General features: G+C 39.8%; 1 protein-coding gene across 2 annotated transcripts in view; it reads left to right on the top strand.

Annotated features, from left to right (window-relative positions):
* Grm5 (glutamate metabotropic receptor 5) overlaps positions 1-25451 on the top strand; it is a 398805-nt gene that overhangs the window by 368789 nt on the left and 4565 nt on the right. The window contains exon 8 of one of the 2 annotated variants that reach the window (XM_048359890.1): positions 14735-14830. The exons of the other annotated variant lie outside the window; for it this stretch is intronic. Within the exon in view, the coding sequence (XP_048215847.1) occupies positions 14735-14830 (96 nt within the window). The remainder of the gene's footprint in view (positions 1-14734; positions 14831-25451) is intronic. 2 annotated transcript variants of the gene reach the window in all.

Genomic DNA, 25451 nt, shown 5'->3' with positions numbered 1-25451 from the left:
AAGAACAAAAAAAGAAGAGCCTGTAGCCTCCATGGAGCCGGAAAATCTCCGGGGTACCCCCTCCCCCACCCGCCGACCCAGGCCCGAACAGGGCCAGGCTGGGAAAGGGGACCCAGCGCCGGCAAACTGACTGCTGAAAAGTCACGCCAGGAGCGCAGAGTCCAGACAGTGGGACTCCACGGACCCCAGACGGAGAGCAGACCACCGAGACAGACGGCGGCCAAGGACCAGTGGTGCTGGACCGAACGGCTGGGATTGGACGTGAGCGGCAGAGGAATAGGCGGTACAGACGGGGAGAGCCGAGGCCACCACCACCAAAAGACCGATTGCCGCACCCCAGCACTACAGCCCCAAAAAGCCCATGGCAGCGCGGGACACACACTCAACCCAGGACCAGTAAGTTCCCCATTGCCCCCCCCAAGCGGGAGACCAGCTATCAGAGATCCAAACCCTACAAAGAAGCTAGAGCTCCCTCCCCCACCCCCACTACCCTGAGGGAATAAAGCAGCTCCATAGCTTGCGGCGCTAAGACATCTGGGAGGATGCAGGAACTAACAGAGGTGGGGCAGCGCCAAGGCATCCCCCCTCCAAGCCCCAGCAGAGCCGCCTGAACCTGGCCGCACCGGCCCCGCCCCCTCCCCAGCAGAGGCCCAGGGACTGGTAGGCTTTGGAAGCCCCAGGCTCGCTGGTGAGCAACACCAGCACAGCAGGGTCACCTGGGCCTGAACATGTGCCCCCCTCACAGCGGAGGCACAGAGAATCTGCGGGCACCCACCCCCGCCCAGACACTCGATCCTGCAGGGGACCACATATACCGCCCCCCACAATAAATTCGCGAGAGGATACAAGCACCCTCCAACAACTCGGGCAACTCATCCCCAAAGGAAGCACCATATTGCACACACACGCGCCCCCTGGAGGGCCAGCGTGGGCCAGCATGCTAGCCCCCCAGCAGGAGGACTTCTTGCCCAAACCCTCGCGGGAGCACACAAGCACGCACAAGTGAGGGTGACCACCTCAGCAACAATCGAGAAGGTCACACTCACCCATTGGGCAGTAAGGTTCAACAGCCAAACTCAAACCCAGAGCCAGGACACAGACAAGTCTCCCACTGTCGGACCAGCGGGAACCAGCACAAAGCCAACCCAGGGAAGCCACCCACAGATCTCCAGATTCACAAATCACAAAGAAATATAACAAATTTCATCAAAGGGCAAGCCAACTTGCAAGCTCCAAAAAGCAGTACGACAGAAGAGGAGATGGAGGATAAAAAAACAACTGAGGCTGTAATAGCAGAAATGATGGAAAGCCTCAGAAACGAAATCAGAAAACAATTCCAGGAGTTCAGAGTGGAAGTCTCGAAGGACCTCCAGGAAGCCAAGAAAGGAATGGAAGCAAAAATGGATACAATGCAAACCTCCGTTAAAGAAGACCTTAACATCCTGAGAAATGAAATGCATGAAAAAATAGATTTAAAAAAACAACTCTTTAAAGAAAGACATTTCCACGATCAGAGCTGATCTGGCAACCAAAAATAGCTCCCTGACATTCATAAACTCCGCACTTGAATCCACAGCACAAAGAATTTACCATACTGAAGCCAGAATCTCTCTCTTGGATGATGATGCAGTTGATAAGGACTAGAAAATTATCACAATCCAAGAAACGGTAAAGCTCCAGGGCAGAATAATCCAGGAGCTAGTGAACAAAGACAAGAGATATAATCTGCGCATAACTGGAATAGAAGAAGGAGCCGAATACCAGAGCAGAGGGCTTCAGAATATTTTCAATAAAGTGATTGCAGAAAACTTCCCCAATCTCACAAGGGACCTCATCCAGGTAACCAAAGCCTATAGAACAACCTGGCGGACCAGACCCTAGAAAAGCCACACCTAGGCACATAATAATCAAGACTTCAGATATCAAGAATAAAGAGCGAATTCTGAATGCAGACAAAGCAAAGAAAGAAATTTATTACAAAGGGAAGAGGATCCGAATAACAGCAGACCTCTCCACATAAACCTACCACATGTGAAGAGAATGGAAGAACACCATCCAAGTCCTACAGGCCAACAACTGCCAACCTAGAATAAAATATCCAGTGAAGCTGGAGTTCATATTCGAGGGGAAAACCAGATCTTTCCATAGCAAAGAGGATCTAAAGGAGTAGGTGAATAAAAAACCAGCCCTACAGCGAATTCTAAGAGGGGAAACTCCACCCAACAGAAATCATACAAGACACACAGACAGAAACAGAAAGAAACTACAATAGCCAGAGCCCAACAGAAAGAGCAGCTCATTAAAGACAAGAAAGAAAAAAAAAAAAAGAGGAAAAACAGCCCAACAAGAAAATGGAAGGAGAAAAAAACACTCTTATCCTTGATCTCTGTGAATATAAACGGTATAAACTCTCCGATAAAGAGGAGCAGACTGGCAGAATGGATCCGCAAACAAAAAGTTGTCATCTGTTGTCTACAAGAGACCCACCTTACAGCAAGGGATAAAAACAGGCTCCGAATGAAAGGATGGAGCAAATCTTCAAAGCAAATGCACCTACCGAAACGGCAGGAGTAGCCATCCTGATCTCAGACAAGCTGGACTTCTCATTAAAATCAACTCAAAAAGACAAGGTCACTACATTTTAATACAAGGAAAAATCCAGAATCAAGACATCACGGTGATAAATGTATACTCACCGAACAAAAGAGGCCCTACATATGTCAAGCAAATTCTCACAGAACTACAGAACAAGATAGACCCAAACACAATCATAGTGGGTGACTTTAATACCCCACTCTCTCCAAGAGACAGATCCAACACCCAGAGGATTAGCAAGGGAGCTGAGGACCTAAGTAACACCATATCCCAAATGGATCTGACAGATCTATACAAAATCTTCCACCCTACAGAGACCCAATACACCTTCTTCTCAGCAGCCCATGGATCATACTCCAAAATAGACCATGTCATAGCCTACACAAAGAACCTCAGCAAATACAAAAGTATTGACGTCATCCCATGTATTATATATGACCACAGTTGATTAAAGGTAACCCTCAATAACAACGGTTACCACAGAGGCTATACACATTCTTGGAGGCTAAACCCCACACTGTTATACAACACTTGGGCCACAGACCAAATTAAAGATGAAGTCAACGAATTCATAAGCCACAATGACAATGAAAATACACCACAAAGAAACCTATGGGACACAGCTAAGGCAGTACTGAGGGGCAAGATCATTGCCCTCAGCACTCACATTAAAAGAATGGAAGCAGCGCAGGTGAATAACCTCACGATGAAACTAAAACAACTGGAGAAACAAGAAATGATCGAATCTAAAATGACTAGGAGGAGAAAGATCACAAAGATTAAAGAAAAGATAAATCTGATTGAAAATAGAAAGACCATTCAACAAATAAATAAGACCAAAAGCTGGTTCTCTGAGAAAATAAATAAAATTGACAGACCCCTCGCAAGACTTACAAAAAAAAGAAGAGAAGAGACTCATATACGTAAAATCAGGGACTCCACCGGAAAAATTACAACAAGTACACACGATATTCAAACAATCATAAGGAACTATTTCCAGAACCTCTACTCACTAAAAAACCATAATTTTACAGAAATGGATCAATTCTTAGAGAAGTATAAACTGCCCAAACTGAACCAAGAAGAATAAATCAACAACCAATAACTTACAGCGAGATACAGGGGGTAATCAAGAACCTCCCAACAAAGAAAAGCCCAGGCCCAGATGGATTCACCAACGATTTCTATAAAACCTTTAGTGAGGAGCTAATACCAAAACTCCTCAGACTCTTCCGCGAAATAGAAACAGAAGAAGAAATCCCAAACTCATTCTATGAAGCTAATATCATACTCATTCACAAACCAGGCAAAGACCCAACAAAAAAGAGAACTGCAGACCAATATCACTAATGAACACAGACGCAAAGCTCCTCAATAAAATATTAGCTAACAGGATCCAGAAACTGGTCAAGAAAATTATACATCATGACCAAGTAGGTTTCATCCCACAGTCACAAGGATGGTTCAACATCCGTAAATCAATCAATGTAATTCACCACTTCAACAGAACTAAAATCAAGAATCACATTGTTATCTCAGTCGATGCCCAAAAAGCCTTTGACAAAATACAACAGCCATACTTATTAAAAGCTCTGGAGAGAACAGGAATAGATGGAATAGATGGAACATTCCTCAAAATAAAAGCCATATACAACAGACCAACTGCTAACATCGTATTAAATGGAGAAAAACTAAAATCATTCCCCCTAAACTCAGGAACAAGACGAGGATGCCCACTCTCCCCACTTCTTTTCAGTATAGTGCTGGAATCCCTAGCCATAGCAATAAGGCAAGAGGAGGACATCAAAGGGATCCACATCGGCAAGGAAGAAATCAAGCTATCCCTATTCACAGACGACATGATCTTATATCTGAAGGACCCAAAAAACTCAGTCCCCAAACTCCTACACCTAATAAACCATTTTGGCAAAATAGCAGAATACAAAATCAATCCACAAAAGTCAGCAGCTTTTCTGTACACCAGCAATGTACAAGCAGAAAAGGAAATTATGGAAACAATTCCATTTACAGTAGCCAAGAAAAAAAACAAAGTACCTAGGGATCAACCTAACCAAGGATGTGACAGATCTATTTAATGAGAACTATAAAAATCTGCTAAGGGAAATCAAAGAAGATACAAGGAGATGGAAAGACCTCCCATGCTCATGGGTAGGCAGAATCAATATAGTGAAAATGGCCATATTGCCCAAATTGTTATACAAATTCAATGCAATCCCTATCAAAATCCCAGTTACATTCTTCACTGAAATAAAGAAAGCAATCCATAATTTCATATGGAACAGCAAAAGACCTAGAATAGCCAAAGCAATTCTAGGCAAAAAAAAAAAAAAGGCAGTGCAGGAGTTATCACAATACCAGACTTCAAGCTCTACTATAGAGCCATCATAACAAAAACAGCCTGGTATTGGTATAAAAACAGACTGGAAGACCAATGGATTAGAATTGAAGATCCAGAAATAAAACCACATTCTTACAGTCAGCTGATATTCGACAAAGGAGCTGAAGACATACAATGGAATAAACATAGCCTCGTCAACTACTGGTGCTGGGATAACTGGGCAGCCATATGTAGAAAACTCAACGTAGACCCAAGCCTATCACCATGCACCAAGATCAACTCAAAATGGATCAAGGACCTCAACATCAGACCTGAATCCTTGAAACTACTGAAGGACAGAGTAGGAAAGACGCTAGAACTTATAGGCACAGGAAGGAACTTCCTGAATATAGTCCCAGGGGCACAACAAATAGGAGAAAGACTTGACAAATGGGACTACTACAAATTAAAAAGTTTCTGCACAGCTACGGACATAGCCACCAAAATAGAAAGACAGCCAACCATATGGGAAAGGATCTTTACCAGCACAGCAACAGACAAAGGCCTGATATCTGTCATCTACAGAGAACTCAAAAAATTAAGCCCCTCCAAGCCCAGTAAACCAATTAGGAAATGGGCAAAGGAGCTAAAGAGAGACTTCACAAGAGAAGAGATAAAAATGGCAAAGATACATATGAGGAAATGTTCAACATCCCTGGTAGTAAAGGAAATGCAAATAAAAACAACCTGAGATACTACCTCACCCCAATTAGAATGGCCTATACTCTGAACTCAGGCAACAACAAATGCTGGAGGGGGTGCGGGGAAAGAGGAACCCTTTTCCATTGTTGGTGGGAGTGCAAATTAGTACAACCACTTTGGAGAACAGTATGGAGGTTTCTCAAAAAGCTCAATATAGGGGCTGGGGATATAGCCTAGTGGCAAGAGTGCCTGCCTCAGATACACGAGGCCCTAGGTTCGATTCCCCAGCACCACATATACAGAAAACGGCCAGAAGCGGTGCTGTGGCTCAAGTGGCAGAGTGCTAGCCTTGAGCGGGAAGAAGCCAAGGACAGTGCTCAGGCCCTGAGGTCCAAGGCCTAGGACTGGCCAAAAAAAAAAAAAAAAAAGCTCAATATAGACCTACCATATGACCCAGCCATACCACTTCTAGGCATCTATGCTGAACAGCAGGCCCCGAGATTTCAAAAAGACATTTGCACTTCCATGTTTGTTGCTGCACTATTCACAATAGCCAAAATATGAAATCAACCCAGATGCCCCTCCACAGATGAATGGATCAAAAAAATGTGGTACCTATATACAATGGAATACTACATAGCGATTAGGAATAGTGAAATATTGTTATTCGCAGGGAAATGGTCAGCACTTGAACAAATAATGTTGAGCGAGACAAGCCTAGAACACAGAAAACAAAGGGGCATGAACCCCCTGACTGTTAAGATGGGGTGACGGGGAGACAGTAGAGACCAGGTCTGTGAAACCAAAAACTTCTTGTCAAATGGTATTTCCCTCAGGATTGGGGCAGCGACCCAACATTATGTAACTAAAACCAAACAACTACTCAACATATAAAGGTCAAAAATTGACCTCTCAGTGGAATACAATAGCTCAAAAACTATATATGTATGTTCATATAAGACTATTGTTGACATATTGTCTATTGTCGACAATACATTTAAAGACCTAGGTGAATTTCCTTTGGCATATGCCACATGGCTACTGTATATGTTCTTGGTACATTGTGTATTGTATATATGTCTATCTGACCTAGGGAAGGGAAAGAAAAACATGGTGTAAGATATCACAAGAAATGTACACACTGCCCTACTATGTAACTATACCCTTTTTGCACAACACCTTGTCAAAAAAATTTTGTTTAATTAATAAATAAATTACAAATAAGAGGAGGAAATGACCACATTGAGCAGATTCATGGGAAAAAAATCATTGAGAAAGTTACATCTGGGTAAAGATATGAAAAGAGTAGGTTGAGACTATTTGGCCAAAGCAAAGTTACTATGTTATTAGGATGTTGGTATCTTTTAGCTACAGTAAATAAAAGTCAGGAAGTGTGGTCAAGGAAGAAAAAATGAATGATAAGATCATAGAGTTAACAGGAGAAGAGAGAGAGAGAGACCATGCAGGGCTATACAAACCATTATAACAGATTCATAATCCATCTACATGCTAGGCAACTGAGAATATTAAGGGGAAAGATGATAGGTAAAGATTGAAATTTTGACAGAGTTACTCTGCTTTTTTTATTTTGGCATTCATAAGATTTGAACTCAGTGTCTGGGAGCTGTCCAGGAGATTTTTGTGTTTGTTTGTTTTTTTTTTACCTCAAAGCTACACTCTACCATTGGAGCTACAGCTCCCCTTCTGGTTTTGGTGGTTAATTGGAGATGAGTCTCATGGACTTTCTTGCTTTGAACCATGATTCTCAGATCTCAGCCTCTTGTCTATCTAGGATCACAGGTGTGAGCCACCATCTCCTGACTATTCTGCTTGTTTTGTAGAGTGTGGATTGGGTTGAGCTCTTCAGAGTTAGTGGAAGGTTAAGAAGGACAGGACAAAGTGCTCTCAGTTTAGGGAGCACTTACAATTTAAGTACTAGTAATCATTTGAACCATGGTAGTGAGTACAGGAGACTATGACAAATAACAGATTCTGGGCATCTTTTGAAGGAAGGTGCTTCAATCATCCCCTGAATGATGGTGAAGTTAAAGCAAAGACTTCTTCTTTTCTCTTTGTTTTCTACAGTTGTTTTCTCTCAAAACCCTTCATGAGTAATTCTTTTGTTTAAACTTTTTTTTCACATCTTTTCCCTGTTCCTTAGTGCCTTCCATTGAAGTGTATAATAAATTGCTTGGACTTATTATTAACAAAAGGACAAAGATGTAGCTCAGGAGTAGAGGGCTCTCCTACCATGATGAAGCACTGGGTTCAATCCCAACTACCACAAACAATAACGACAAAGCCCCTTGGAGATTTGGTAAGCCCTCACGTAACTCGCTGTTCATTCTTTTTATTATTATCTTCAAGTAGTTGTACAAAAGAGTTGTCATTTAACGAAGCAATTTATGATTACAATGTTTCTTGCTCACTGTCACTCCTTTCAACAATCTCACCCATCCCTCCTCTACCCATTCCTGCCCTCCCGCTTCTGAATTGTGTAGTATGTCCTTGGGGTTTGGGCTGCTTCTTCCACTCTCTTCTTCATTTCCTCACTGACCGAGCACTCATTTAGAGAATGTTCCAGCCTTATATATTGTAAGATTTATAATTAATGATTTATACATTCTGACAATTTCTTTGATTCTCTGAGCTGTTGGGTTCATGCTGAAGTTGAATGTAAAATTCTTCTTTTCTTTCTGCAATATTGTGGCAAAAATTCCTTATGGGATTTTTTTTTCTATGACACTGAATGACTGGCTTATAATTTCCTTGAATGGTTTCACTCAATAACATTAATCTTTTGGTGTGTCTAATTATCCAAATTTCCACTGGCTTATTCCTATCTATGCACTACACATCAGATACTCTTACAGCATTTCCTTCAGTCGCCCATATTTGTCGGGACGTCGTAAACTATGGCTGATTAGTCCGATATATACACGCTAATGGACCATCATTATTTTTCATCTGTTTTTATCTGCACATCGGACGAGGCATTTATTACAGCTCATACCTCTACAAAGAAACCTGAAATTAGCCAATAAAAAGTCTTTTTCTTCCTATCATTTTTTTCCAGTCACACTTGTCTTGTTTGAAACAAAGAAAAAAGGTTAAAAAACACACCTCTCATTGCTCTTAACTTTTTCCTCTGCATCGTTTGTACCATTTCCACATTGAGTTGTTAAAATTGATACATAAATATATATGATAATACTAGGAGTAGAGCTTGGTGGTAGAGAACACACTTAGCATGCACAAGGAGGAGGAGAGGAGGAGGAGAGGGAAGGAGGAGGAGGAGGAGGAGGAGGAAGAGGAGGAGGAGGAAGAGGAGGAGGAGGAGGAGGGGAGAATGAGAAGGAGGACGAGGAGAAGATGAACAAGAAGAAGGACAAGGAGAAGACGAACAAGAAGAAGAAGGAGAAGGAGAAGAAGGAGAAGGAGGAGGAGGAGGAGGAGGAGGAGGAGGAGGAGGAGGAGGAGGAGGAGGAGGAGGAGGAGGAGGAGGAGGAGGAGGAATAATATGCTACCCTTTCTATCTATCTTACTTACAAAACCATTTTAGATCATGTTATTCTTTTTGGAATATTTTGAGCCATGAAAGAATAAATTGAATAAATGTTGTGCCTTCTACACCTCTGGGAGTATATGTTATTGTTTTTGCCATATAGAATGATACAGAATGGAAAAGAGTTTGGGAGTGTTTTAGGTAAGTCTATCTGTCTTCTAGGACATTCCTTCCACTGTAATCACCTCAAGGGTCGCTGTTAAGTCTTCATACACAAGTGGCATAGGAGTGGTGATGAACTACTTCTGTTCTCTTGTACATATAGAAACACTAAAGCTCTAACTCCTTGGAGACTCATGATGTGTAGATTTCCTTCTGTATTTTAATTTCATTTTTAAATATTTATAGCATTCATAGGGAAATTAACTTAGGCCCTCACCAACTTCTGCTTCAGTTTTTGGTACTTATATAAAGAGCAAGACTCCATTTTCCCCAACTCCAATAACTGGCTTCTAAAGCCTGCTAGCCATCCTATTCTTGGCCAAACTTCCTACCTCACATTTCCCTGGCATAAAGGATAGTTTTATCATCCAAGTCTCTTTTTTCCTTTCAGCTTCAGAAATTATTCACCTAATACTTACTATGTCACTTACTATACATGTTTGTTGTTTGAGTATTTTCATTTTTCTTCTATTCTTTCACCTCATTTTGAGTTGATTTATCCAGAGTGGATTACACAGACAACATAAAAATTTCATAAAACCAATATTCAGTACGCAGACAACATAAAAATTTCATGAAACCAATATTCAGTACATAATGATAGAGAATAAGAGTTTTCTGATGGAATCTTACAAAATATAGAGAAATTGTATTTGATTTTCAATGCTGAATGATTTATACTCTACATCTTTTAGATTCACCAGGTACTATGGGTACTATGGTACTTGAATAGGGAGGAGCTTAGAATTTTGTAACCAAAGTAGTCCCTTCTCTCAGAAGAAAAAGTTATTCTGAAACCTATTTAAACTTTTTTGAGACTGTTACATAACAAACTTTTGACCTATAAACAAGTCAAAGCTTTATGGAGCGTAGTCTAGAAGACTAGATTTCATAAGAAAAGCATCACATAAAGAGCTTCTCAACTTGATGTTTAACATATGCTAGGCACTTTGTAAATATTCTGAAAGAATACTTGCATACATCATTGTAAAACATTTCGAATTAGTGCAATGAGCAAGTCTACCTGTTTTCTCTGAGCATTTTGAACTGTTCTCACTGAATTTGCTCCTGTCTGCAGGTTAATGACTCCCTGCCATTAGCCTTCCAGTGCCCAGTACTTAAGTCCCAGTGTCTACTGAGCATGCCACCTGCATGGCCCAGCAGAACAATGCACCCAGTTCTCCAAAATGACATTGTGTATTTCTCCGTGAAAAATACTCCTGTGTTTTGTTAATTCAGTTAAGTCTACCAAACAAGACAGTAAGTGGGGGCCACCAAGTGAGTCCTACTCTCTGAAACTGTATTTAATCTATATCACTACTATGCTTAGACTAGACATTGTATCATTCCCTCTTATAGGCACGATTGCATGTAATGCTTTGTTTCCATGTGCACATTGTATTTTATACAAATGACAGACAGCCTTGCCCATGTTTCATTCTAGCTTATAGATTGACCACTGGCATTTCATAAGCTATAGGCATTTGTGTATACCTTTCCAACTGCATTCCTTTTTACCTGCTCTTAATTTACACTTAAAATACTAACCATCACTTTCTCGTACACAACACTTTCTGACCCTAAGTGTTTACTCTTGATTTCTTTTCCCCATCCACCTATTTTTCCATGGTGTCCTTCTCAACTTTTAAGATGTATCTTAGAAGCGGTTTACCTCACTAAAGTTTTCTATGCCCTGCTAATTTGGGTTAATTTCATTTTTTCCTGCAATAAAGCTTTCCATATTGTTTGGAATTATTCATTTGCATTTCACGATCCCTTTCTCCACGGATGGCTCTACCAGTGGCAGTATTACCCATGGGCACCTTACCACAATTAACAGCTCAGAGGGTATTTAGTAAATTGTCTTGAAAGCTGTAGAATAAAAGCATGATAGACCCAAAAGAGGAAACAAATTTGAGAGTCCTACTTCTAGACTTCCTGTTAAGTCTGCTACTCATTTGTGAAATGGAAATCAAGAAGAAAACAAGGACAAGGATCAGCTTTTGTAGTTTGCATTCTAAATCTGCTAATGTTACTTGGAAAGAAATTTAATGGAAATCATAAAACTTTTAGAATCAAAGAAATTTGGTTTCTAGGTTTTCTCTTCATAAACTGTGTGAGCTGGGGCTTATTCACCCTAATCTTTAACATCTGTCCCTTCTGAGTGAGAAAAAAATGGCATCTGTGGAAGGAGGTATTAAGAAGTGATGGTAATTTACAGAAACAAGCATGGCACACTCAACATTTTGTGTTTACTAGTGTAATCATTTCTATTAAATTTTTTGCCACTAGCTGTGAGCTACTAGTTATAAAGGATACAGACTGGTGTTGTCAAAGTCTGCATATGTGTTTGTGTAGATGTTTTAGTAAGTGTTTAAAAGCTATAATTTATTACAAAAAAGTTAAATGAAATTTTAATTGATATTTTAAAACTATAATGTCTGCAAAGCTTAAATTATGTTTAACCAACATTTCTGCTTTTGAAATAAGCTCAACTAGAAGGAATTATACATCTGCTGCAGGAACTATTGAAGCATTATTTGTTACTTTGAGTAGCACATTATTGCTGAATGGGATAATGAATAACTGAATGAATAAATCAAATTAACATCTAAGTATCTGGTAGATAAAATAATGCTGCAATTTCAGTTATAGGCAAGCAAAAAGGGAGTCCTGCTAAAAGCAAAAATGAGCTTTCCAGTCTATAGTAAATGTCATATTCACTTTAAATTGAATACAAGAACTACTTGAAAGTTTCAAAACCTGGTAGGTATCTCTTGCTCTAGTAAAATAAATTTCATTATTATTGTTTTGCTTGAAGTTTGGTTTGTTTGTATTTGGTTAATGTTATTATCAAAAGAGATTGGTCTTTAATATAATAGAATATTATATACAATATATTTCATTATTTATTCATTCAGATCACTACCCAGTCTGTGGGAGGGAGGGAAGGAGGGAGGGAGAGAGACAGAGAAAGACACAGAGAGAGAGAGAGAGAGAGAGAAGGAGGCTGGCAAGAGCTAGAAAGTGAGGTAACAAGTGTGTGTGTGTGTGTTTGTGTGTGTATGCGTGTGTGTGAATGAGAGAGTTTGTAAAAAATATTTTAATTTGATTTTGAAAAGTTTAAATAATGAGTTGGTGATTAACTTAATGAAGATATTCCAGAATATGGCAAGGATCCCATTGTAAAAACTTAAATGACCACTAATAATTTATTATTCTATTGTTAATTTAAGCTAAAGGGCTGATTTTTTGGTTGCACAATCTTATTTACAAATAAGAACATAACTTTTTGTACTGACATACAGAGTGCCCTTCAATGGTTAGTACCTTGCAAGGAATTCTCTACTCAAGTATTTTCTTTGGTAAAACAAAGCCTTCTCAGGCTAGTCTGATGCTTTACTTCTTTTACTACAGTCCTCAATTTCTTTTCCTGTCTTCTTTATGATCTACATCTACAGTATGTTTCTTCTGCCTTTTCTTTTCCCACTACTCTGTAAGCTTGCCAAGGCAAGAACTTATAGATGATTTATTTCTATAGCTAAAGAACAAAGCTCATTGCCTAGAACTTATTAGATGCTCAATCAACATTCACAGGATGACTTGATTCATTACTTCCATTAAGTTTGATGTAATGGCGCATTTTCATTTAATTACTAGCTACTAATGTGTGATAAGTGGAAACAAATTAAGAAGGTCTTTGTCACAGGACCAATAATTATCTTGATTTTCTTACCTTTTGTGTTACCTCTGATATAATAATATGAATATATTGGATTCAGCAAGTTTTACAATTGTCACTTCATCTTTGCCTACTGAACACTAGGGACATGGATGATATAGAACTGTGTCCAGTTTTATGAAGGAAAAAGTAATAAAATTTCAGTTCTTGGGTCCCTGTAAGACCTAATGGCTATTAGGACTGGGTGTGTAGCTCAAGTTGTAAAGCACTTTCCTAGATCTGAATTCAGTCTTCACTATGGGAAGAAAGGAAGAAAGGAGGGAATGAAGGAAAGAATTAAGGAAGGAAGAAAGGGGGAGGGAGAGAGGGAAGGAGGGAGGGAGGGCAGGCAGACTAACAGTTTTTCTGTACTAACAACTTTGATGAAATTATTTAAGCATGTCTTAGTCTTCTCATTTTGAAAATGGGAATAACAATACATTTTACCTACTCTATAGATTTGAAAGCAATGAATAAGAGAGATTAATTCTGAAAAAGCATGGTGTCTCAAAAAAAAAGAAAAGGGGCTGGGGATATGGCCTAGTGGCAAGAGTGCTTGTCTCATATACGTGAAGCCCTGGGTTCAATTCCTCAGCACCACATATACAGAAAACAGCCAGAAGTGGTGCTGTGGCTCAAGTGGCAGAGTGCTAACCTTGAGCAAAAAGAAGCCAGGGACAGTGCTCAGACCCTGAGTCCAAGCCCCAGGACTGGCAAAAATATATATATATATATATATATATATATATATATATATATATAAATAAAAATACAATGACCCTCAAAAAAAAGAAAAATCTCATTGAAACCTAAGGGCTTATCTTGATGTATCTTGTAATAAACTGATGTGGAGAATCTCAGTACTCCTTTATGATGAAATGTCTAGAACATTTTAAGAGAGATGAAGGCCATTTCTGACACAGACACACACACACATTTGTGGCACACTTGAAAATGTAGGTGACCCAATCCTATCAAACTCCACAGTAGTGGCTATGCAATCTCTCATATTCAAGAAATGTGTTTTGTTGTCTTTTAGTACTGATGGTATCTAATATATAGATACAGTGCTTCAACAAAGGTTAACTAATAGTAATATTTAGCTTAAAACTTAAAATTAATAAGAGAAGGCAATTATTATAATGGGTCAAGTATGCTTTCTGAGCTCTGACTTCCTGTGTTCAAAACCCAGATCAACAAAGAACTGTCTTTGGTTAATGTACTTAATCTTTATAATCTTAGATTTCTATATCAGAAACATGGGACTAAAAATAGCAGAGCTTCTGTGACAGGACTGAAAGGATTCTATTTCAATAAAGCTCTAGGGCAGTGTTTGCACTAAATCCATTCTAACTTATTGTCTGATATCATCTTTTGTTGGATGCTAGAAATAGCATTCCTTTTATTATTGATTATTAGATTCATCTCGATGTATAAACGCAGATTATGTAGGGTTTCACAAAGAAATAACAGAATCATGCCAACTGTTCCTCCTCTTCCATCATGCTCGTCTAGTAGGTGCCACGAGGCAGCTGTTAACTTGGTGGGAGGATTCCTGTGTCCCAACCACAGTCCAGGCTCTTCCCCAGCTGCCAGTGAAGCACACAATCACGTCTTTTTCTTTGCTCCTGTCCTTGTTCGTGCTCACCAGGTACAAAGACAGGAGACTGGCCCAGCACAAGTCGGAAATAGAGTGTTTCACCCCCAAAGGGAGTGTGGGGAATGGTGGGAGAGCAACCATGAGCAGGTAAGCAAACTGTGCGTGGCCTGAGGTGGTGTGAAATCCATGTCTGCAAGCGAGAGGAACAGGTGGCTCCCACTCTGGGCCCTTGCTCAACTCCACTTCCCACGTGGGGTGTCCACCCCAGGTCACCACTGGTTTTCTGTGTGTGTTTTATTTGCAAAAAGAACAAAAAAAAAAAAAAAGAAAATGGATGTCCTCGTCATGTGAAGTAATGGGAGCCTCCTGTCCCAGACGCTGCTGTTTCTCAGGGTTGTGCGCTTTGCATGTCTGAAGCCGTCGCTAACAGTCAGTTCTCCTTGGATTTTAACCGATCCATCCAATGGTTCTGGAGTTTGCAAAGTGGAAGAGACTGGAGGAATTTCACGTTTCAGAACTATGCCCTCAATTAAGAAAACAAATGCCAAAGCTTAGGACTGGGTTTTAAGGGCATTGTTGCCTTTTGGGGGGAACGGTACAGCTTCTAGGCCTAGACAAGCTTGGAAATTAACCTGACTTACTTTGAATGTATAACCACATTTCATAGGCAAGGGCAAAATTCATGCCAAACCAGTGGATTACAGAGGCAATGGCGTTTTCTTGCATGGAATTCAGCAAGGCTGACCCTCCTCTAGCTACTACACCTTTGCAGCTCCTTTCCTTCGTTGTCGCTGCGCTCTGCATGTTCTGTCGTACTAGGCACTTCCCAACTGGGTGGTTAGCTGGGGTATTTGGAACTTTAAGCCTCAAATGAGCTGTGTTGCATGAAATGAACGTGCTTTTCTTGCATGGGATTGGATTTCAAGAAAAGGGCTCTAGAGACAAAGACAATTTGAATTGTCACCAAGAGTTCCAGAAGGCTGGAGATGCCGTATGCTGAGAAATCACACAGTGAGAGCCAGACTCTCCACTTCTAATTGGTTGTGTCACTTCCCTAATTCAGCCGTGGTAAAGATTCATGGAGAGCTAAGGCGGCAGAGCAGTCCCTATTGGAAAAAGGAGGAAATACAATGAATCTAATATGTAATTGCAAGTGTACACATGCAAAGAACTTCACTTGAAGCACAGCCAGATAACCAGAACATGCTCTCATTGGAATTTCCCCTTCAAAAGTTGTGTTTGCTTCCTCAGTGGTGGGCTACTTCCCATTTCAAAGTAGTGATTCACTCTTTCCAGGGACATTCTATTGTGCAGTTGTTTGTGAAATATTCACACTTTGGTCTGTGCAAATGTTTCTCAAAACTATTCACTGTGCAATCTCAGGGATGATTTACAGCAGTCCTGGCCATGAGGTTGGCCAACTTCACCCACGATCTTCTGAGCAATGTGTGCGTACATGCATATCCTTCATTTTACAGCCCTTTTATACAGCTAGCGTGAATCTCTGTCAGGAAGGTGGGTCTAAATGGGCCATTTTGTTTAAGACTCAACAGATGAGCAAGGCCAAAGGCGCTGCTTCAAATGTGGGTCTCGAGATTCTACCAAAATGACTTCCAAGTTAAAGTCTAACACTGGAGCTGCCCATCAAATATGGACATAGATGTTCAAAGTCTGTCATTGCAATTTAGACAATTTCTGAATGTCTATTCTGGAATAGTCTATTTGTCTATGAAATACCATGGAACTGTTTGTCACAAGCCTTAGGTCCAAAAGATGCAGTGTTCTTAGGAGATATTGTTTGATGTGATGACCTTTCAGATCTGATCGATTCAGAGATCAGATTTGCTCACAGCTGGGGGTTCACTGAGGGTGAAGCAAAGAGGGAAAGGGAACTGTAGATCAAATACCCAATCTAGACCCAAGCTCTTCGGGTCAGATCTAGATTTTCAGTGGGGGCCAATTTTATACAGACTCCAGGGATGGTCCAGGTTTTTCTGTATCAGTAAGATTCCATGTGATGTTTGTTTTCCATTTGTTTGGATACTGCCAAGGTAAATAGTAAGGCTGTTTACACGGATATGTGTGTGTGGAGAGGGTGGTGAGAGTAGTATGAACTACAGTAAGGGAGTTTTGTTGACGTAATGCCCTGGGCTCCACAGATTAGCATAATTAATTGAGAATAAATCATTTTTTCTTCTAACTTCTCTTCTTATTTTTTACTTATAAATTGAAACTGACAAAGAAAGGGAGGTCCTGGAGACAGAGAGAGAGAGAGAGAGAGAGAGAGAGAGAGAGAGAGAGAGAGGAGAAAGAGAAACCTAGAAAGAAAAGTCCTTTGGAGCTTTAAGAAAGCTGAGGAAATGGTGACACTGATCAAAATGCATTGCTCTCGCTAACTGACATGTTGAATTGAAACCCTTTGTACAACTACTTAAAGACAGTATAAAACAATCAAGGAAGGAAGGAAATAGGGAGGAGGGGAAAGAGAAGGAAGGAAGGAAGGAAGGAAGGAAGGAAGGAAGGAAGGAAGGAAGGAAGGAAGGAAGGAAGGAAGGAAGGAAAATTTGTCTTGGGTCAAAAAAAAAGGCAAGGAGACAAAAATACAGATCAAAATTCACAAGAACTTTGCATCATTTTTCTCCAACTTTATATTTGATCACTTCAATACATACATACATACATACATATAGTATTTATACAGGAGAATTAGTTCAAAAGGAACATTAAGAGAAAAATTTTCCAAGTTGGAAACAAATTTCATTCGTAATAGCAGTTTCTAAGGAAACAGAATAGTTCAATCCTAATTTTCTAAGTCTGGAGTTGAAAGGCGGAGAAGTGTATAACTATGCACAGATGTTTTGTTTGTTGTTGATTTTGCTTTTTGCCGAGGCTGTCCCTGAGCCTCTTTGTGCTCAAGACTAGTGTTCTACCACTTGAGCCACAGCATCACTTCTGGATTTTTCTAAGTAGTTTATTGGAGACATGAGTCTCATGGACTGATTTTCCTGCCAAGGCTGACTTCAAACCACAGTCCTCAGATCTCAACCTCCTGAGTAGCTAGAATTACAGGCATGAGCCACCGGAACATGGTTATAGATATATATGTATGTGTGTATAATTATATATATATACACACATATATATTCTTTTATTCGGATTTGAACTCAGGGCCTGGGCTTTTGTGCTCAAGACTAGTGCTCTACCACTTTGAGCCACATTTCTATTTCCAGGAGATTTTTTTTCCTATCAGTTGATAAGGCATTCTTTCTACTCCTCCCTTCATCTTTCCAGTTATTTTCCACATATATAGTCATTCCTGTGCAGATATGAGCTGGTTTATGGCCTTCACTGAACACTGAGCCTCAGGGAATGTCTGAGGAAAGCTCAAATAACCACAGACAAACCAAAACGGCTGGGCACCAGTGGCTACTCAGGAGACTGAGTCCTGGAGGATTGCAATTTGAAGCCAGCCAGGCACAAAAATTTGTACAACACTGTCTCTAACCAACAAAAGTCTGAGTTGGTAGCATGACTCAAGTTGTAGATTGCTTGCTATGAGCAAGCAAGCAAGCTATTAAGAGTGCCTATTCCAGCCCTATAACTGGCACTAAAAGAAAGAAATAAAAATCAATTTAGCTGCTGCAGCTCTTAGTGCCTATGTTCTCTATGATGGAATTGAAGAGCGAGCAGGACCTGATGAATTCATGTCCAGGCTGATTCTCCAGAGCTGCCTGTCCGTGGAGAGAAAAGTTTACTCTGCTGTCATCACTAGAGAGCAAAGGGCTATGATGCTACTTTCACACTTCTCTGTACCTTAAACTTCTGCCCCCCTTCCTACTCCCACACACTGGGAAAGGAACGAGCACATTTCATGTACTCATGACACTCTAGCTGCCTGAAATAGATTGCTGCTTTTCCTTTCCATGAACCTATTTCTTCTGTCTGGATGCAGTGTAAATCTTCATTCTTTCCTACTTTCACACTGGGTAGGCTGAAGGTGTGTCAGCATAGCTCCCTGTTCTCATGGTGGAGAAGTCAAGTTGCCTTAAACAGGGAGGCACTATATGAACGGGAAATTACATAAGCCTTCTGATTGGCTGATTCACTAAGAGGCCAATAATGACTCCTGTTGGGAATACTCAGTGATCACTCCGCGAAGGATCTCGTTCTTCAAGTCTCTCCTTGAGGAAGGGATCCTTTCATCCAAAGAAACTGGTAGGGCGAAGTCCTGACTGGCATAAGAAGAAAACAGGGTGATGTGAGACATTTTTAACAGAAGGGAGATTTTACTGTAAGTAGTACACCATAGCAGTTCTGTAAAATATGAACTTCCATAGGCAGAATCTATCCTAATGGGCATAAATGCTGAAGGAAATCTTGATCTAGTAACAGTGGGGCTTAAGATAGTCATTGTTAGTTTCAAACGATTTCAGAACTGAAATATGTCTACATTAGAACCGTTTCAACTGCCATTCATTAATTAATTTCTTATAAATCTCATCTATTAAGCAACTACTATGAGCAAAGGATCTGAAAGACGCTATAGACAAATGGATAAACAAAATATGACTAATACACTTGAATGTTTATAGTCTGTTGCAGGAGTCAGAAAAATCCATAAGTAATCTGGGCACTGGTGACTCATGTCTGTAATCCTAGCTATTCAAGAGGCTGGGTTGAGGCCTTCAATTCAAAATCAGCCAGGGCAGACAAATCTGAGAACCAATTAACCAGCAAAGAACCAAAAGTGGAGGTATAGCTCAAGTGGTAGAACTCCAGCACTGAGCAGAACAACACCAAGTTAGAGTGTGAGGCTTTCAGTACAAGCCCCGAGATCAGCACAAAAGGAAATATATGAACGTCTTTCCCATAGTTTATGCTTCAGATAAACTATTGTTTACACTAGGACAAATAAAATTAAGACTAGTTGAAATCAAATAATAACAATCTCAGTGGGGGCTTTAAAAAGTCAAAGGACACATTTTTATCATGTCCAGGCTTCAAAGAAGGAAAGAGTTTGCCCTTCCAGTGCAAGAGACCAGTGAGTTGCTCAGCAATATTTGAGGATTTCTGCACTAGACTTCCCTATCATCCTCTCTAAAATCAATTCCAAATTAATACTTTGATTTATATCTAAAGATCTAAAATAAAGAAAATAATGATAACTGTAAGGAGTGTAACTACTATGTATCACACACAATACTATTCCTCCCTATGTCTTACGGTCTCTCAAGAACTTTTTCCTTATCATGGTAAAGAGAGAAATGAAGCTCAAGAATATTAAAGGACAACTAATGAGCAATTTCAGCTGGACACTGGGAGCTCATGCCTGTAATCCTAGCTACTCAGAACACTGAGATTGAGGATTGATGTTCAGACTCTTCCTATGCAGGAAAGTCCATGAGATTCTTATCTCCAATTAACTAATAAAAAGCCAGAGTAGAAATGTGACACAGTGCTAGAGCACTAGGCTTGAGTGAAAGGCTAAGGGTCAGTGCTCATACTGAGTTCAAGCTCCAGTACCAACACCAAAAAGGAGAAAAGAAGGAAGAAAGAAAGAGAGAGAGAGAGAGAGAGAAAGAAAGAAAGAAAGAAAGAAAGAAAGAAAGAAAGAAGAAAGAAAGAAAGAAAGAAAGAAAGAGAAGAAAGAAAGAAAGAAAGAAGAGAGAAAGAAGGAAGGAAGGAAGGAAGGAAGGAAGGAAAGAAGGAAGAAGGAAAGAAGGAAGAGAAGGAGGGAGGGATGGGAAATTGATTCTGAATTGGTTCAGCCACTAGGGTATCATTTTGACTCTTTTATCTCTGTATTTGGTAAAAATGAAGGTAATGTAACACTTACCTTGCTGGTACTGCGAACATCAAGTGATATTATGCAAGTCCAGCAGGTAACATACTACTTGACAACAGGCAGTCAATACATGTGAGGTAGAATCACTGTTGTTCAAACCTACAAACCTGGGGGAGGGGAGGTACTGGGTTTTGCCTTGGCTTTTCCCATTCTGCCATCATGATTGCTTTTCTTAAAAAATCAATTCCAGATAACTAAGTAAAACAAAAGCTAATGATAACAGATTCAGTGATGCAATCTCTCTAACATAAAATGTATTTTTATCCTGTTGTTACTTATAAAAGCACCATGTTTATTGGGTACTTATACCACACACCTGGTTAAGTGCTAGGTCTGTCTCATTTCTTATTTGGTTTTTGGAAAAGGAAAATGGTAAATCCTTAATTTGAGTACAACTCAATTTGATTCTGGAATTCACACTCTCTTATGATCTCTGCTAACTAGGATAAAATTTAAAGTCACACATTCTGAATTCAAGACCTTCCCCCAAAGGAAAGCGTGGCCTTACTTGATCTTCATGTCCTCTGCTTTGGCACATACATTTTCTTCTCCAGCACTGCAAGTATCTCACCATTTTCCCTACACATGGATTTCTTGTACAGCAGCAATCTGTGGCATGCTCTGTTTCTACCTGGATTTTCTACCCTTTTCTCCCCTTTCTTCCATCTTTTCCAACCCTCATTTGTGTTCTACTTGACAAATTCTTACTTAAGTTTTAAATCCCAGCTCCTCTTTTTGTGTGTGTGAATATTGGAGCTTGAACTCAGAGCCTTGCCTTCTCTCTTGGCTTTTTCTCTTGAAAGAGTTTGGCTTTAACATGTAAGCCATGCCTATATCTCTGGCACTTTGCTTGTTAATTAGGAATAAGACTCTTGGGAACATTTCTGCCAAGGCTGGCTTTGAACTGTGATCCTCAGATCTCAGTCTTCTGAGTACCTAGGATTGCAGATGTGAGCCACCAGTACCCAACACAAATCACTAATTTCTGAGATTATAGTATATTTATTAATAGTTAATTTTGACAGTCTTCTTTGGCCTGTAAAAAGTATAAGACAAAATATGCATAACAGGAGTGCTGAGATTCCATGATACTTGTTTCAGATTTTGCTCAGTTATCTTCTCATTTACCTCTTTCTTAATTGGTAGAGGAAGTAGCTGGGCAAAGGTTTTTGTGAGACTGTTATCCTTGTCTGTAAATAAATGTCACAAATCTCTCTCTCACACACACACACTCCTCTCTCTCTCTCTCTCTCTTTCATATGCACAGAGGATTGGAGATAACTGAATAGTTACACACAAACATATTTGCATTTCATTTAAAATCATGTATTTGAGCTGGACACCAGTGGCACATGCCTGTAATCCTAGGTTCTCAGGAGGCTGAGATCTGACGACAGAAGGTCGAAACCAGCAAGGGCAGGAAAGTCTATAAGACTCCTATCTCCAGTTTACCACCAGAGAACCAGAAGTGGCTCTATAGTGCCACCCGTAAGTGATAAAGCTCGGGAGCAGTGCTCAGATCCTGAGTTCAAATCCCACAACTGACCAAATAAAATAAAATTATGTATTTGATAGTTTATGATTTCTTGTAGAAGGAAAAAAAATCAATGTTTTCTGATATGGAAAGTACCAAGCCATAATGGGAGAAATCTACCCTGTGGTCAATAAGCCTAAACTCAAATGTTCCAGATGCAAGAACAAACACTGAAGGATAGTTTCTGATTGTTGTCTTGCCTCATGATAGAAATAAAATTTTGCAATTGCATCCGCTGACTCTCATTTTGTATTTCTATTAGGTCGGTATTATTGAAATGTAGGTATAAGTTATTAAGCAAAGCTGACTGTTGTAAAATTTTAAGTCAGCCAGTTCACCTAATTCCATGTTTTATGTGTCTGATTCTTCAACACACACTCATTTAGATTCACAACAAATTCATTTACACAGGACAGCACACCTCCCATGGCAAATGCAAAGGTACATGGAGCAGTTGTTCTGTTCCTTATAGTTTTGCACCACTATAGTCCCCTTTCCTTCGGTTGATTTAGGACTTCGTTGCCTCATTTATTTGGATGGGCAACTTAGTGAAGTTCCATGTGAGCTTCTTCACATCTACAGGTTAACGATGCTGCTCTTATGCCAAGCAGTCAGGATGACAAAATTCCCTTAATTTTCCTAAAACGCCTGGCCACCCACTCTGTATAGAGCAGAGCACCAAGTATGAGCAAATATGTACCCAGCTCCTGCCTGGTGCTGCTCCAGACTCAGTGCAAGAGTTGGCTTGTAAATAAGTAAAACTGTTGTGAAGGTCACGCGTGGTAATGTAGGTGAAAACACCATAGTGAACTGTGAATTTCTATTCAAGTAGAGAGAGCTGTTAGTCTCTTGGGACGCCTCTGCCACCCACCAACTCCATCCCTATGTTTTATGCAAGCTCTAAATCAAGCTACATTGCTCCACACAGTCTTGCTGGCTGCACAAGCCCACAGATACAAAGCAGCTTTGTATCTGTTTTGTTCCTCTCTGTCTCTCTCTCTCTCTCTCTCCTCCCCCCCCCCTAAATTGTAATCTGAATTTTTTTACTGATCAATACTAAAATGCCTCTAATCTTAGTTGGAACGCTTCCGGTAAAGCTGAGTTAGTGTCAGGAGAAGGAGCAATTTGAAGGTCTGAGTTCAGGTTACTGGATTATGGAACGAAAGAAAGACCTCAATTGGGAGGCAAAGCTTGGAGGCTTCTGTGCCATGTCCTGCTGTGTTCAATATTGTCTCTGTGAGAACTGGAGGGAAGCAGCCATCGCAGACACTTTGCCACCCACCTGGGTGGTCATGTAACTCTTTGTAAAAGCCTCCTGTTAAATCAAAGGTGGGTTTAAATGGGGCTGAGAGGCTGTCCTTTCCATGAGGGTTTTTTTTTTTTTTTTTAAGACCAGAGAAAAAATATTCACTGAGAAAGTGATCATAGAAACACACAGATAGTGCTAGTAAGAGCAAGATAACAATTCCTAACACAGGACCATGGGAAATGTTACATGGGATTCGTTAGACAGAATTTATTTGCCAGATAATGTAACACAAATAGTCATCAGATTGTTTATCTGTACTGTTCTAACTTTCCCAAGTTCTATGCCTCATTAAGCTCCACTTTATTTGAACATCTTGCCTTGAAACTTCATTCCCAGGTTACAACTTTTCCTTTGGATTCCTCTAATATCCATAAGAAAGACCCAATGGACAAAAAGAAATGTCTCTATTTTCACAGTAGATTTTCATCCTCATTTTTGTCCCATTCTTTAGTGCTTTATTATTCTATCCTTATACTTTGAATCTTCCTTAGAGATCACTATTGGGCTCAAGTTGATTCTCTTTATTCTGCAATTACTGAAGAACTAATGAACAAATATCACCTAACTTTTAATATTTTCCTGAAGTAGAAACAGAGCTGGGGTTAGATCAGGAATAAGGGCAAGGAATAAACTAAGGGGAGGATTTAAAGACATGATGGTCCCTGCATTCAAACTTTGTTTCAACTTAGGAAAAGAAGACCAAATATATAAAATATTAAATAATAGAGCATTTTATGGATAGAAACTAAACAGAAATGGAGCCATAAGCATTTCTTTGTACATTCATTTATTGATCTATTCATTATAGACATATATAGGTTACATTTGTATCTACCAACCAGCTGTCTGTTCAGATCAAATAAATTAGACCAGATAATTGTTCCAGACATTGTATGACAACTATTGAGCTGTTCAGATGAAAAAAGAGAGCAGATTCTTATAGGTTGGGGGTAGCTGGGAAGAATTTTTATAGTAGGCAAACAGTCCAAATTCTATCTTCTGAAAACATGAATTCTACCCCACTCCACACAGTCAATGAGACTACTGATTATCTCTGCATATCCCATATAGATGTCTGAACTTTGGTTACTGCTAGCCGTCATGGAGGGCAATGCCTCTTCCTCTATTTTATCATTTTATCATAGTATTTTATCATAATATATCAATTACGAGGACCTGCATAGCTTCTGTCTATGAAGCTTTCTCTGACCATTACTGCTGGAGACAGTGGCTTCTTCTTTGGAAGTTGTGAATCCCTTGTGATGTGCCCCCTCTCAGAGCCCAGGGCCCATACCTCTTATTCTTACGTTCTGCTGGAATCCCTCTGTCCCTATCCTTGCTCTTGTCAACTTCCCATCTCCCTGTCTCCACCATCAGTGCAAGGTCTTAGGAGAAGTAACCTAGCTGCACCAAAATACTACAAATAATCATATCACTAATGTTCTTCTTTAACTAGCTTCTCTGCTGAATTTGTTCTTGACTTCTTAGAAAGATCTTTCATGTATCAGCAATCATCATCTACAGGATAAATCATTAGTAAATGAAATTAACATTTGATATGTTGTTGCCACTATTCCAATACCAGTATTTTCTAAGAATCTAAGTTTAAAGTTAGCCCTAACAGTGAGTACAGGATTCCCATTTATTGGAATTCCAAAATAGAATGAAAATGAGAGAACTAAAACCACCCATAGGAAAGGTGTCTTGAAGAAACTGGCTGAGAATTGTCATATAATATATGGCTTCATTTATAATTCATATTGTTGTAGGCATTAAATGCCTTCATCATCAGGCATTTAATCTTTATCTCTGAAAAAGTGTTGGTTGCTAATCAACTTGCACTATTTAATGCCCAAGAGAGATCTAATACAGTGTGCTTTTCTTAATCCAAGAGTAGTGCATGATTAAAGTGAACAGAGACATAGAGTAAGAGAGAATATAAACCAAATGACTATCTTATATAAAGACACCTATCATCTCCAGACACCACCTGAAGCTTTAATCTCACAGACGGAGGAATAGCTTCAAAAGGAAAATGTAAACAGTATCGTGTCATGGAAATTAGAATTGCAAGTCATTG

Source organism: Perognathus longimembris, chromosome 13, assembly GCF_023159225.1.
Source record: "Perognathus longimembris pacificus isolate PPM17 chromosome 13, ASM2315922v1, whole genome shotgun sequence".
Lineage (NCBI taxonomy): Eukaryota > Metazoa > Chordata > Mammalia > Rodentia > Heteromyidae > Perognathus > Perognathus longimembris.
This window is presented reverse-complemented; position numbering and strand designations above follow the sequence as displayed.